We start from the raw sequence: 15,889 nt of genomic DNA on the forward strand, positions 1-15,889 counted from the left end.
GTGGCTAAGTCTCCTAAAGCTTTTCCCTTCAGCTTTGACAACTGTAATTCTTTTGACTTTTTAAACTGTTTTTGGTTCCCTACTGTGTGCGACTCTTTTGACGTTGTGTGGCTGTGCTTTGTGCGATATTGGTACTCGTATGTTTCCAAACCAGCAAGATTCTCTTTCCATTTGCAGGTTGCAGATAAGGGTACTGCAGCCGTGGTGCGGGGGTCTGAATTCTGCTGGAGAAGACGCCTCACCTTTTTCCTTGGTGCTGGTGGCTGGGAGTAGCTTGGATCATGACTGGCCGCTCGCTGTGAGTTTCAAGGCAGCCTTTGTACCTGCCCAGATCCCAGGCCAGCCGGGCCCGTGCGCCATGGCCTTGATGTTCAAGAACACAGGGAGCTGGCTGCCTAGTGGGAACATAGAACAAAAACAGAGTTGGTGCTGAGAAAAAGTTGTTTTGGTTTTTTTTTTTTCCTCTTCGGCTCATTGTTTTTAATAATGCCTTGCAGCCCCCTGAAGGAGCTTAACTGCCATTTCATCTTGCAGACACAAGAATCACAGAATGGCCTGGGTTAAAAAGGACCACAGTGCTCATCCAGTTCCACCCCCCTGCTGTGTGCAGGTTGCCAACCAGCAGCCCAGGCTGCCCAGAGCCACATCCAGCCTGGCCTTGAATGCCTGCAGGGATGGGGCATCCACAGCTTCCTTGGGCAACCTGTGCCAGTGCCTCACCACCTTCTGGGGGAAAAACTTCCTCCTCATATCCAACCTAAACCTCCCCTGTCTCAGTATAAAACCATTCCCCCTTGTCCTATTGCTATCAACCCACTTAAACAGCTGTTCCCCTTCCTATTTATATGCTCCCTTCAAGTATTGGAAGGCCACAATGAGGTCTCCCCCAGCCTTCTAAACAATCCCAGTTCCCTCAACCTTTCCGCATAGAGGTGCTCCAGCCCTCTGGTCATCTTAGTGCCCTCCTCTGGACTCGTTCCAAGAGCTCCATGTCTTTCTTGTACTGGGGGCAACTCCCAAAGTTGGTGAGGAATTGACCCAACTGTGTCAGTGCCTTACCATGAGGCATGTAACTTAAACACCAGTGTTTCAAGTGAGTTGGTCAGGCTCCTGGCATTTAAAACATTTGTGTTAAGCCCAACCGTGGCTATACCCTGCAAGGGAGGTAGCCTTCACTGGTTTTCCATGATGCCATTTCCTTCCCGCAGTCATCTTGTCTGTTGCTTAGTAGTGGGGAAAAACAAAGGGCAAAAGATGCAATGCCCATTTGTAATGCTGCCAAATAAATTGAGTGTTGGTAGGTAATTCATGGGCTGGTAGGTGTGGCTGGAGGAGTTGTTGTTATGCATTTGCATCCGATGAGCTCTGAAGTAGAGCTGGTGGCTTCCCAGATTAAGAGTGCCCATGTGCACTCGCAGTAGGTAAGAAAGCAGGTAATTCAGGAATGCTGTTCCCATCTTCAAAGGGCTTCCTTTCCTGAGCCTCGTGATGTTTGAACTGCACTGCTGCTAAGTAGCTAATCCAACTAGTTCATCTCTGGGATCATACTAAGCTTTACAGAAAAGCTGGCTTGCCCCTCCCCCATTGCTTCTTCCTAAATTAGCTTTCTCTGCTTTTGATTAAAATGTGTGACGTTTTCCTGCATATCTTGCCTTGCTGATAGCAGCTGCTTTGCCAGCCCCTGAGCGAGCTGGCGTGGAGGCTGCAGCTGGAGCTTAGAAGACTGTAGTCCATGGTCTGATGTGAAAGCTGACAACTGGGTGAGTTCCATTCCTGGAAACAGCGTGCATGAAGCAAGAGTCTCTCAAAGCAGTTGTCCCAAAAAACCCCAGTAGCAAACTACACCTACAGGCTGGCTGGTTGCTCATAGCACAGAGTGCCGTTCCTTTTCCAGCAGAAGGGAGCGGTGCTAAGAAAGCATTGTAACCACAGTTCTGCACACTGCTGAGCTTGCTGGCTGTCAGGGGTGACATCTCTGGCAGCAGCGGGCTACATTTGTATTGTCACACTTGCAGTAGTTTGGTGATGATCGGCTGCCATTCTGCACGCCCTTGTCCTCAGCTGTGATGCCCAGTGGAGCCGTGCTGAGGCTGCAACATGACTGTGAACTTCAGAGTGGGCTTGCTGAACTTTGAGGTGATTTTACACACTGCAGCGGGTATAGAACATCCCAGTAGCACAGCCTACACCCTGCTTATCAGTGTCGTATGGTAGCATGTGGCAGTGCTAAGAAGTGCTCTGGAGACACTGAACCTCTCCGCCATCACCCTGTATCATGGCCTAATCTGGGTGCCATGCTGAGCTAACTGAGCTGATTCACCACTTCAAGTTCTCGAGCAGATCCAACCGGCAGCAGAGCAGGAATTTTCACCCTGTGTCTGGGGCTCAACATCAAAGAAGCTGCTGTTTGTTTTCCTGGCCTTTTGGTAATGACCGCAGTTCCTCCCAGAAGGATGAGGTGAGTGCTAAAGGCATGCAAGGGAGGCTGGGGCTGAGGTTGGCACCTGATCTTCTGAGTGCTAAGTTAATGCCTTTGTCATCCAGCAGTCCTGCCGACCAGGCTAGGTGTGTGTGTGTGTGTGTTATGGGGAGGCCTATTCTTCCCTTTTCCCTTCCTAGCAGGTCCTGTAAGAGTCAGAGAAAGTATCTGGCATCCAGGCATCTGTCTATCTTTTAGGAAATAAAAAATGAACTCTCTCATGCTTACGTGCTGCCTCAAAAATGTGTGCACAATTGCAGGGGTGCCTGTGAGGGTATAGAGGTTTAGCTGAAGGAATCTGACATAGATGCTGCCAAAGAAATGTATTTTGGTTTTCCAAACACCTGTTTCTTTGCCCTTGTGCATCTTTATTCTTGGCTTAGGATGCATTACTAGTGTAGAAAAAGTAACTTGTGACAGGCTGCTGGGCAACGCTCAGGGAAAAATAGCAGGAGCTGATGTCTGCTCCAGGATGTGCTCATTTTCAGGAAAAAAAAAAAAGCAGAAGTGAAAGATGACAGTTGTCTCTGAATGAGCTTCTCATTTGAAGCAGTGGGAAAGTGTTATAGGCAGGCATGTGGAGTGTGCAAGATGTTAACTCACTGCTTCACAGCAGCAGCTTATGGGCTATGCTTCTATGCAGTGATGTGGAGATATTTGTAAAAAGCGCTCCTCTGTGGCAATGCAGAGTCTTAACGTCTTTTTATCTGAGTGTAGAAAACTGGTATGATGTGGATTTGCTCTGAAGCACGTGTGTAATCTGAAATACTGCAACTAAGATTAAATTGGCTTTAAACTATGTGGAAGGGTAGGGGCAGGAGGAAATAGAAGAAGAACAAGCGGCAAAGTAAAATGGAGTTGTAAATTCCAGTTCTGTGTAGCAACATCTGTTAGTTCCTGATTCAATCTTGGTGCTATGTGTTTTAATCTGTATGGTGGGACTCAGAGCATCAAAAGTGGCCCTGACCGACCACGATGTGACTGTCCTGCTCCAGGGGTTTGTGTTGCCATGGCAGTCCCCACAGCTGTTCTCCAGGAGCTGATGTGGGCCAGCTGCTGGGGAGCTGAGGGCAGAGCATCCCCACGGGGACAGAGTGCCTTGGGGGTAGATGATATAAGCCATGTCTCAGAACAGAGGCGTTTGGATGATTTCTTTGGGCTGCTTGAGATCAAGAAGCGGCTCTTGTAAAGGTGGCTGCTAGAGAGACAGCACAGGGATGCTGCGGCCTGAAGGACAAGTAAGGTGATGGCTGGCTGTGACACAGCAACACGTATTTTGTGTTGACCTTGTGGATCTCTCCTATGAGGCTGCTCAGCCTGGAGAAGGCTTCCGGGAGACCCGAGAGGGGCCCTTCAGAACCTAAAGGGGGCTGTAAGAAGGAAGGGGACAGACTCCTTAGCAGGGTTGTTGCCCAGAGAGGTGGGGGGGGGAGCACACCATGTAAAAGGCCTTCTGACTTCTTTTGGAGCTACAGCTGTTGTTTGTCAGGTCTGATATTTCTCCATGCAGCCGCTCAGCTCCTTCAGATGGGGTCAGCTGGAAAAACACCTAACAAGAAGGGATAGCTCGAGGAAGCACACAAGCCCTGAGCAGTGGCTGCTAGGAACAAGGTCAAATGATGCCCAAGTGGATGTGGCTGCATCCAAAGCCTTAAATCTCAGACTCCAGCTATCACAACTGGGTAAACAACGGAGTCTTTGTACCTTTTGCAGTGTGTTATTTCACTTTAAGCATAGCGAATCCGAAGTTTCTGTAATTTACTAATCACCTCGCTTCCTTTGCCCAAGTTACCTGGCAGATGTTAAAAAGTTGCCTTTAAACCAGCAACAGGACTAAAGATGCCTGCTGTCTTTCACTCTTGCTGGCACCCAAGGCTTCTTGGTGCAATGCAAAAACAATTAAAAACTGCTTGTAAGTGTGACCAGCTGCACGTCTGAACTTTGAAGCCTTAAAACTGAAAGCATGTTGACAGCCTAACTCCGAAGGCAGGAGGGTATCAGAGGTCGCTCAGACCCAAAGGACCTGGCTGCTTTGCTGAGCAGCTGACTCCCATGTGACTTCTGCAAAGTAGAAGTACAGACAGCATTGCAACTGCTCTGTGCTAGAGTGCACTAGAAATCATATTTCTTCCTACACTTTTACACGGCATGCTCTTACCAATATCATAAACTGCATACTATTGACTAAGACTTGCTTCTAGAAAGGCAGTTGTATAAAATCAAGTATGTTCTCCATTGGAACTGCTGAGTATGATCTTTTTGTTTCTGATATCTTAATGCAAATCTGCACGAGCAAATATCTTCTCTGCTTTGCTCTTAAAGGTGCAGTAGGCAGATGCAAACAGCTAAAACATCTGCAGAAATAAGGATTTCACTTGAACTTCAGAGCCCTTGTATTTATTTTTGAGATCAGGTCTCAAATTTTTCCCTTCAGAGGTCGTGAGCGAGGCTTGACCTCGTGGTATCTGAAATCAAAAGATGGGACTTTGCTGTGTCAGCTCTTAGAAGGTCTGGGTGGACAGCCACAGCCTCCGTTAACACACGGCTTCTTTCTGTTTGCTGTGGGCTACCAGCAACATGCTCTGCTGTAAGGCTGCTCCAGTTTGTTGCCCTTCTCTGAGCCCCAACTGCAGCCCCTCTCTTGATTCAGCTGCTCAGTGCTCTCAGGCACAGGCAATCAACTTCAGGCGAGGCATGAGAGCGATATGGTGAGCTGGTCCTTCAGCTCGCTGCATTTGTGCTCTTTGTCCATCTCTGTCTGCCTGGGGATTGTAAAGTGCACTGTAAAATTCTCAACAACTGCAATGCCTCTTTCCCGAAGGTATGTTGAGGTGAGGGACTGGCTGCTCAGCCTGGCTCTTGGCAGGCCTTCCATTAGGCTGCAGGGCAGAGTCCTGGGCTGATTCATTTGATAAATGGCTGTTGTGGTTTAACCCAGCGGGTGGCTCAGCACCATGCAATCATTTACTCCCTCTTTCCCCATGGGATGGGGGAGAGAATTAATAAAAAAAAAAAAAAAAGAAATAGATCTCCTGAGTTGACGTAAAACTATTTACTGTGATAGGGAAGAAAGAAAAGGATACTAGTTATGGCTATAAAAATGTACATGTGATTGTATACAGCAAGTTGCACAGCCAATTCTCACTGCCTGCTGACTGATCCCCAGCCAGACCCTGTGCAACAGAAGGAAGAGAGAACTCCCCCCATTTCCAGAGCTCGCCTTTTGTATGATGTCATATGGTATGGAATATGTCTCAGCTGTCCTGATTCTGTCCCCTACCAGCTCCTTGCCTCCCCCTCCCCTTGGTAGGACAGCAGAAGAAACTGAGAAAAGCAAAAACACCCTTGGCTCCACACAGCACTGCACTGCTACAGCTGAAAGCATAGCTGTGTTATCAGCATTTTTTCCTCCTAAAACCGAAACACTGCATCATCCCAGGCACTATGAAGAAAAGAGCTCTGTCCAAGTTGAGACTAAGACATCTTCCATGAGCCTGCCTGCTGTGATGTGCAGCGCAGCATCGCTCCCAAGGCTCCCAGCTAAATCTGTGCCTTCCTCACCCAGCCTTTGTCTGATTTCTGCACGTTTTGTAAAGCAGCTGACAGCACTGATAAGCACAATTTACAGGCAGCTGCCTCAGCCCCTTCAGCAAACCGAAGAGGGGTTGCAGTGTGCTCAGCCTACACAGCGAACAGCCCTGGCTGGCAGGACACATCCCTGCTCCCTCAGTATGTGAAAAATGCATTCTGTGCAGCAGTGATGTCACCAGCCCAAGCTGGGTTGCTGATGGCTTCCAGCTGCACTGCTGAGTGCGGAGAGGCACTGTGAGCTGAGCACGAGCCACAAGGAGCTTCCAAACCTGCCTTGTTCCTGATGCCTCCTGACCAAAAGCCCTGATTAGTCAGGAAAGTATGAACCTTCTTTGCAGCTGCTTGCTGCTTGTTTTTCTAAGCCCTCCCACTGATCTCTCTGTTGGTTCCGTGCAGGTAGAGAGGTAGGGGCCACGTGTAGAAGGAACTCCTGTTTCAATGAGAGGAGATGCTCTTGGGAGATGCTTAATTGCTGAAGATGAAGTGGTATTAATGGTAAAAAATGGTTTGTGTTAGCAACGAGATGTCGTTCTGCACAGGCGCACACTGATCGAGTTATTCTCTCACTGACCAGAAGCCTTTCTTTGCTAGCTCTGCCCTCTCCATGGCATTTTCTCCCCCTGCTCATCCCGGCATAACTAAAATTGCACAGCTGAGCAGCTCTCTCAGGCACCTGCCCATGCATATACAGTTTCGAGTGTACTGTTTGACAGCCACAAATAGATTACTTAGCTCTTTCCCTTACTGTACTGTCTCAAAAGGGAAACTGCTGAGACAAGATCTTTCGGGAATGAAGTGGCTGCCTGTACTAAAAATGAGGAAACAAAGACGAGTGTCACCCACGTGTGGAGATGACTCATTTCCAGCTGGATTGTTTTGGGTCAGGACTTCCAAGCCAACAGTTTTCAGTGTGGAGTTAGAAAACCAGGAATTTTTTTGGTGGATGATGTGAGATGCGCTCCTTGCAAAGCGCTCTTGAGCAGAACCTAGCGTTCATGTTTGCACACAGGGCTTCTCAAGAGGTCTGGCTTTTCCTTTGTGATGAACGTTCCTTGCTAATCCTTAAGACACAATAATTCCTAATCTTTGTGGTTATCCTTCTTTTGAGGTAGGTGGTGTGCAAACTGTGGCGGCGCATCCAGGCTACAGTTTCAGAAACGCTGCTTAAATTTAGTGTTGATGAAAATCTGGTATTCCAACTTTGAGTCAGTGCTTCGTGTGTCAGCCCTTCAGCAGCACTGACTTGCCAATACCTAGAATAAAATCCTTATCCATCTGTCTATCCTTAACCATAAAACCAGCAAAAAAATCTCAGCTAACCAGCCCCAAACCTGTTTTCTTACTGAACCAATCTGGCTGTGTCATAAGCCATTTCAAAGCTCACACTGGGAGTAGTTATCATCAGTGCTTTTGTTCGAGTATGTTGCCATTTGGAACAAAATCTCTCCCTCTAAACTTGCCTTGAGTAGGAGGGTATTTGTTATAACTTTCTATGTTGCATGGTTTGGTCCTTGATTGATGCTGAAGATAAATGTATGCATATAAACCTATAACGGGATGAGAAATTCATATCTGCATACTATTTATTCTGTAATTTCTTTCCCCTTCCTAAAAAGAAAATCAGTGAAAGGGTTTTGTTAGACATCACACCTTGCAACTCTGGACAAAAGACTTGGAATTTCTCAAGCTTGCCATTATGGTGCAGTTGTACCTCATCAGCTTCCACCTGACCAAGTCCTACAGGCTACAGGTCGTCAACTCCTGGTTGATTATTTGCCTTCCTACCACAGCTGGGCTAAGAGATGAGACAAATACAGTCCTCTTTTAATGCTGCTGCAGTAGAGATGTTTTATGACATTGAAAAAAGTAAAATAGCAGTAAGGTTGCAGAGGGTGACGTTATAGTTATGGTCAGGGAATGAGGGGAATAAGAAAACTTGCTTTTTCCCCATTGGGTTTTAAAGCTGTTTGCCAGCAGTGCGAAGTTGAGGCTCGAGAACTGTCTGTTGATTGTCAGGTTCTGAACCAAAATGTGTTTGGGAAAGGACCGATTAAAGGAGGACTTTTTCAGTTCCCATCTCTACCTCTCCACCTTCAGCTTTATTTCCTCCTGGCTTACAGCCTTTTCCCCCATATTGTGCTCCTGCTTTTGTTTTGAGGCCCTCCTATTCTCATCTTTTCCCACCTTCACTGCCACCCTCTCTCACTTTACACTGTTTCTATATCTTCTCATTGTGAGGCCTGGCCTGCCCTTTAGCTGTTCAAAGAACGTGGTGCACATGCAATGCCAGAGGATATTCACTGCATTTATATGATGAATTCTTACAGATTTCTCCTGAGGATTGCTTGCCTCAAGCTGTAGCACTTGGTCAGGTGGAAGCTGATGAGGTACAACTGCATCATAATGGCAAGCTTGAGAAATTTCAAGTCTTTTGTCCAGTGTTGCAAGGTGTGATGTCTAACAAAATCCTTTCACTGATTTTCTTGTTAGGAAAGGGAAAGCAATGTAAGTCACTGTTTCCCAATTCTGAGATTAAAAACAATCAGTTATCGTTGAATCTTTTAGAAATGGAGGCTGCCCACCCACCAGCAGCCATTTTAAAGAAATGGTGTATTGGAAAAGATTTAAATCACCAACAAGTAGTTCCTTAAAAAGGAGCCACAGTGACAGGTGCAGCAGCCTGTAATGCTTGCCATGCAGACACCTGGGCTGCTTTTCAAATATCACTCAGGATAAGAAGAGGAAAAGGGAAGAATGAATATCATAAGCCAGATTGTTTTCCTTCTAAACTACCTGGACTGGTGAGTACACGTCTTTTTGCTCAAATGACAGCTTAAAAAGGCAAAAATGTAGTCAATGCAATCAGCTTTACTCTCTTCCTTCATTTACTAACTGCCTAAGAGGTAAATGGGCAAGGAGCTCTTCAGTAACAGGTTTCCAATTACATAATGCCACGAATTTACCCCCAGGTTAAAAGTGAATTTTCTTGTAGCATAAGCATCACCTTCCATTGGTGCTGGCAGCTTTGCAGAAAGCAGGGCAATCCGATAGGAAATAATGCTTTGGAGCTGTGGATGGGAATGCAAAAGAGATGTCCATCCATGGACGCATCTTTACACTCACAGAGAAACAGAGTGCTGTGCTGTGGGCGGTTGGAAAGGGAGGGGAGCCTTCCTGAAACTGAAGAAATGTTAGTTTGTGTTAAATGCTTTGAAGTTTAGTGCCGGGTCTCCTTGTCCTAAATAAATGCTGTGGAATATTATATGCAATTATGCTAAAGCCAATGAAATATTGTCAGCATAGTTATTGGGGTTTTTTCCAAGATTATTGGTTGCTTTGTTTTGTGTACACTCCTAGCAATGCGTTTCTCACATACAATCCACTCTGTGGAGCTATATGTCTTACTTTTCACGTGCCTCTTCTAAAATATTCAGTAGCATGTATTTTTAATTTATGACTGACTATTTCAGCATCTGAGGAGGTAGGTAAATACTGCTAGTCTCTTTTTCTGCAGCTGAGGCAGTTAGGGAATGGGCGAGTTGATGCTTTGCAGTATGATGTACTGGCATTTTGCTGTGACTGGCAGCCTCCTCTGCACTGAAAGCATGACCTTTGGTGAAACGGCGTTCTTTTACTGCACCAATGTGTTTTTAATGTATTCCGTTATAGCAGCTTGCTGTTGTGATTATATGAAATTGAGCTGCTTTTTACAAGAGTGAAGGCTGCAGTGGGAACAAACGGACTGAGCTGTCTGTCATTCTTTATTCCCTTCTGCAAATCTGCAAGAAGATTTGTTGTATCCTGCGTAAGTCAGCTGCTGCAGAGATTAGATCTCAGCTCCTGCTGTTTTGCTACAGGGGAGCCTGAAGTTGGGAGTTACTGAGAAAAGGGAGAAAACCGAGCTGCAATATTTCCTTCACATTTCTTTGAAAGAAGTAAAAAACGTTCAGTTAGGCCAACAGCAAGATCCTTACCGTTTGATTGCAGCTTCAACTCATGCTATTAACCACCAGTGGCAGATAACAGGTTATGTGAGTCCTTTGTGAAACCCCTTTGTGCAAGAGGCAACATCCTATTTCCTTCAGCTGAAGGCTAAGAAATCTGCAGGTCACATTTCTGCTTATAGCAAAGCCTCTCTTCCCTGTAGCCCTGCAGCAAGAACAACGTCAGCACTTCTAACTCCTGACATTTCTGAATTGCAGGCAGGGAGAGAGAAGGGGAGAGAAAACCCCGTTGTGGAGAAATGTGGAAGTTCCTTAATGAGAATGCATTGGCAGAAGGCACAGATGAGGGGTTTGTTTGTTTTTCGCTTGTCATTTAAAGCAAAAGCCTATGTCTTGTACATAAGGAAATTGCCCAAAATATGAATTTTCATGCAGCTGGCAATAGGAGGTAGGAAAACTAACTACACCTTTGGGAGCAATACAGCAAGGTACGACAGGAGCTGCAACTGCCACGTTCCTCTCTGAAGACAGCTGCATTGTGAACCATTTTGCTGCTGCTCACTCTGAGAGATGTAACTGAGTTCCAAGGCAAGACTCAAAGGATACCACCCAAGTGTTACTGTTAGTGGTGGGTGCATCCATGGAGATTAAAGCTGCTCAGAAAGTAAATGGCCTATCCATTACAAAGCACTGTGAGATGGTAATTATTGGGATATTAGTTATTCCTTTTCGTCTAAAAGGACGTGAGCAAGAAAGATGCATTTACACTGGAAGGAGAAAGGCTGGCACCAGTAACTTCTGGAATGAAAAAATGAAATGGGCGATTCCATTAATCCAGACAGTGGGATACAGAAGAGTGGATGAGCCCAGTAATCCCTGTGGCATTTGTGACTTGGGTCAGGGCTTGGGGTGGTTCTTGGACCTGATTCTGAGAGAGCATCTGGAAGTGCAGAATGCGTCTGGCTTTGGGAGATCCTTCCCCTTGCTTTTCCAGCATAACCCCAGCCCCCTTTGGGCAGCATCTTCAAGGTGTGAGTGGCCTCTGCATAGGGAGGCAGCTTGCCAGCACTTCCTTCTGCACTTGTGTGATGGCTGGGTGCAGTTTGGGAGCAGCTTTGTGTGTCTGACTCATGGTGGATCTGGGCCTGAGGCTTTGGGTGGTGATGGTGTTGCTTTGTTTTGCAGCCTTTTTGTGTTTGCATCTAAATTAAATGTGAACCAGTGATGAAGAAGAGGGATGGTCTTGTGGCTCATGTATTCACATGGCACTCTGGAGTTGGGAACTGTTTCTGGCTCCATCAAATCTGTGTCCAAGGCCAAGTCATGTTTCTGGGACTCAGGGTTTTCACATCTCTCAAGTGAGGGAGAAAGGACCTCCTGCGAGTGCTTGAGCACTTTGCTTCTCAACAGGAGGAGTTAGAAAAAATAAATTCCCAACGGGAAGAGACAGAGAAAATGAAATTACCAGCTGTTTCCAAATGGATTGTAAAAGCAAAGAGCAGAATGTTTTTCTGTCAGTGCCCCTCCTCTGCTCTGCCAGAGCAGTTCTGGCTCTGGGATAAGGAGGAAGATGCCCTGCACTGCTGAACGCAAGGCTGCTCTGCTGCTAGATGGAGTGGGCAGCCTCTGCCTGATGTGCTGGCGGGTTGGGAGATGCAAAATACAAACTGAGGATTAGTTTGTCTTCTCCTGGTATCCAGACATGTAGTTTAACCTGCCACATGCCCAGGGACGGCACGGCAGAGGCTCAGTCAGTCATCAGCTATCTAATTGCTATCTATCTAATTGCTCCAGTGGGCTTCATGGCACAACTCTGTTAATAATGGAGGAACAGGACGTTTATTCATTCTGATTTTGCTTGCTCTAATGGAAGCAATTCCCCTGAAGTCAATGGGATTGCAGTAAGAGCTGTATCACTTCCTGTGCCCCCAGGCTGATGAGAAAAGTAATCTATGGCCATACTGCAGCAAGCATATTTTAGATATAGAAAAGACCTGAAGTTAGGGAAGTACGCTGCAAGGGGTATAAAAGCAGGAGATTTAGGACATGGACATTCAAGGCATGGGTCTGGGGGAGGCCGGCTGTTTGGCCAGTGCATGACAGCCACAGCCCAGCCAGTTTGCTTCTTCTGATCCATTTCCATCACCAGTGGGGATGATGGAATCAGAAAATGCCACTTGGTCAGTTATAAATAGCTAGCACACCAACCCAGCAGCTCCACTGATGTGAGCAAACAGGTAGGGGACCAAAAAAGAGCAGGGTTTGTGGGAGCTGAAAAACTGCTCGGCCTCCATCATGAAAGGGTGGCAGGCCCAGCAAGGAGAGAGGGGTGAAGAGAAGGAAGGGTTCACACCTCACTCTCTTTGCTGCTGAGTCTTTTTTTTTCCCCTATAATAGAGGGCTTGGGTTCGTTCCACATACAGCTCACACCTGATTAGTTAAAGGGGATTATACTAATGCAACTCAGAGTGTTGGCAGTCTTAAATCAGCTTTAACTTTATAGGAACATATTAACTGCAGTGATTTTATTTTATTTTTACTTTATTTTTTGCTATCTACAAGTGTGTCCTCGGGGAAGACTGCAGCAGTTCTACTGTAGTAGCTGAAAGCTTTGTAATCTGTGTGAGGGGAAATCCCATATGTGCCAATTGCACACCCTGATCAGAAGAAAAAATATGTATTTTTTGCATCTTAATCAAGCTCAGAGTGACTCACTGAGCAAGTGGCAAGTGGAAGTAGGTTATTTTTAAGGGGCATCCGCAGGAGGAAGGCACAATTTGCTCCAGACAGTTGAGGGTGGCCGTTCCTCTTTGTGAAGGTATTGGGAAAAGTAGCAGTGCTGGGCTGGAAATGAGGGAATCATTCTGATGTGCAGAGGGAAAAAGGGGAGCAAGGCTGGGGCAGCAGTTGGGCTGGGGATGCTGGTGGATACCTCAGCAGCTACGTCACCAGGCCAAAATGTCTGGGTTACTAAAAGCTGCCTACAATTTAGTTATTTGCTTTTTCCAACGAGGAAAATATTATGTCTTGTGGGAAGTCATGAGGATGACTTACCCAAGAACGCTGCATATTTGATCACTAATAATATAAAGTAAACATCTCTCAGATATTTCCAGCAACATCTGTCCTAGTTTAACTACTGGTTCATGTTGCATTCCTTTATGGAATGATACTCATCCCAGAAAGCAGAGCGTGTGTCACTGCCATCCATTACATGAATTAAACTTGTGGGATTTTCCTTTCCTGTTAAAGCAGAATTCCCTTCAACCTTTAAAAAATGCTTCCTTCTAATTTTCCACCATCGCATGACCCTGATTCTCCAAAAGTCGGAGTGCTTGCCTATCTAATGCTTGGTTTGGATAAAAAGGGAGCAGAGGGAGATATTGGTTTTACCCACGCTGAGGGGAAAATGCAGAAAAACATTCTGCGACTGTTTAGTAGGAGTATGAATTTACTTTTCAGAAAATCAAAAGACAAAAAAAAACCAACAAAAAAGCAACTTTGAGCATAGGTGGGAGATTAATTAGCCTTGTTCTGCAGAGGGTGAAAGTCAACATTACACAAACCTAAAAATAGCAAAGAAGAAGATGAACAGAGCTCCTCCTCTAGCTGCAGATGCTGAGGCCACCTGGATAAAGCACGTTTATCAAGTGCTGAAGTGTAACGAGTGCATTAACATAGAAACCAATGTACCAAGTGGGCATTAGCATTTGGGAAGAAAACATCTCATTTTTATTGACAAGCACTGCTTTTTTTTTTTTTTGGCAGAAAGAGGGGAAAAAAAACACCTCAGGGATTATATAAACTGAAATTTACTATTTTTGCCTAAACCTGAATCTATTTTTTTTTTTACAGTAGAACTTTACAGTTGAAACAATTCTAAGTCTGGTAAACTGTAAAAAGAGGGTAACTGAAGTGGTGGAGGAGAAAAGTCGGATGGGAGAGGGAAAAGCCCAAATTTTGCAATGTGGCAGATGTCCTGACACAAGATGGAGCCAATCTGTTTCTCTGAGATGGCACCAGCTGAATCGCTCCCATGGCAGCAATTCCATTCATTCATGCAGTTTTCACCATAAAAAAAAGACAAGCAAATGCTCCTGCTGTAAATCTATGGGTTGGGAAAGGGTTGTTTGGCATTTTGGAGCATCAGTGAGCATTCCAGCTTGGTCACTCAACAAAGGAGTGCCCATCTGTACGAGGCAAGCCTTCCCCATGGGGATGCTTGTCCCTGGGTGAGCCCAGTTTGCATGCTTGATCTTCTGCATTGATTGTCTGTGCTAACAGCATCAGTTCCCAAACTTCCAGTTGGCACTGAACTGCCAGTATTGTAACCTCTCTGCCCTGTAAAGGCTGCCTTTGGCTACAGAAGTGAGACAAGGGCAGCGAGAAGTGGGGCTGAAACTGCACATACAGCCAGGCCAGACTTGTTCTTTTTCTCTCTCTCTCTCTTTCTTTCTTTCTTTTTTTTTTTTTTATAAGATTTGATGCAGGCTCTGCAAGTTGGAGATAGCAAGATTGACCTCAAGATACAGAGTTAGTTTCCATAGCAATGAGATCTATGAGTTCTCAAAATATTCAAGCCTCTATTAGGCTAGATAAAAATAATTCCCTTACATAAGGGCATGCCAGATCTCATCCAGCAAAGCACTTGAGTTTAAGCACGTGACCATCAAGATATGGGAGCTCCATCTGTACCTGGCTATTTTGCTTGCCTGGGAAAGAAATGCTTTCTGCCCAAGTGCCTTTTTGTCCCCAGCTTGCTCTTTCTCAACCCTGCCCAGGATATCTGCTTCCTGCTGTTGAGCCATCTTTAATGCAGGCTTTGGGTTTTCCATGGGGCAGAGGAGTTCCTCTCCATCCTTCCTCCAGTATCTCCTCAGCTCAACCAGGGGGCATTTGAGACCTGTCACCACGTGCTTGGTGTGAGCTCAGGCACGCTTGCAAAGAGGAAGGAGCTCCTTCTGAAAACACATGTGCTGAATACAACTGTACTCACAGGAAATTTCGGCCCTTCTTCTTTCGTCCCTTCAGGAAGGACCAGGTGGGGTTTCACAGCCTTTTCTGATCACGCACTGCGTTTCCTGACCCTGAGGTTCTACGGAGTTGTGGTGAGGACAGTGCAAGGGGATGGGAAGGCTGCAGCCCCACACAGAGCACCACTGCGGCACCATGAAGGCGGTGCGCCTGCCAACTCTGTATGTAACCTCAAGAAATGCCACGCTCCCCTTAATTTACCTAATGCAAGCAGAAGGAGCTCATCTAGGACAACACCACGAGGGCAGCTCTGCACAGGAAAAATACATCTTCCAGCCTTCTTTTTCGGTTATTCTTCCATAAAAAGGCACTGGTGAGCATGCCTGAGTCAAGCCTTTCTCTAAGCAATGGTACTAAATCATGCAACAACTCCTGAAACTGATCTCTGAGAACACCCTGTTCCATTAGAAAAATCTGAAATATGTTCCTTGTACTCATGAACTTTGCCAGTTATTTAGCTTAAAAATGTTTTTCACATATTAGTACTGATTATAAGATTGAAGAGAATTGGGTCTGAAAGGTATGGGAAGGGCAGGAGAAAGGCTCTGTTGAAAGTCATTCCCCTGTATGTTACAGAGAATATTAAAAAAAAATAAAATAAAATAATAGTGTTAATGAGAATCCCAGCACATCAGGAAAAGCTAATTGAATTTTCCAAAAGAGCCCCCCTTTGTGATCCATTCCATTAGCTAATTGAATGCATTTAATTTATTTGGTTCCAACTTGGGTGTCTTTGTTTACTTATTCACCTTCCTGTGATGAAAAGCAAACAGAGCATTCCCCAGCAGCAAACTGCTGCTTCTTTGATCAACAATCAATTTAAACCAGGATTGCTTTCAAA

General features: G+C 45.7%; 1 protein-coding gene across 1 annotated transcript in view; it reads right to left on the bottom strand.

Annotated features, from left to right (window-relative positions):
- Positions 1–238: 238 nt before the first annotated feature.
- Positions 239–15,889, bottom strand: part of SPMIP2 (sperm microtubule inner protein 2) — a gene marked incomplete at both ends in the record, with an annotated part of 29,461 nt that continues 13,810 nt past the window's right edge. The window contains one exon of the mRNA XM_079534643.1: positions 239–395. Within this exon, the coding sequence (XP_079390769.1) occupies positions 239–395 (157 nt within the window). The remainder of the gene's footprint in view (positions 396–15,889) is intronic.

The sequence above is a fragment of the Tetrao urogallus genome (genome assembly GCF_951394365.1).
Source record: "Tetrao urogallus genome assembly, chromosome: 4".
NCBI lineage: Eukaryota > Metazoa > Chordata > Aves > Galliformes > Phasianidae > Tetrao > Tetrao urogallus.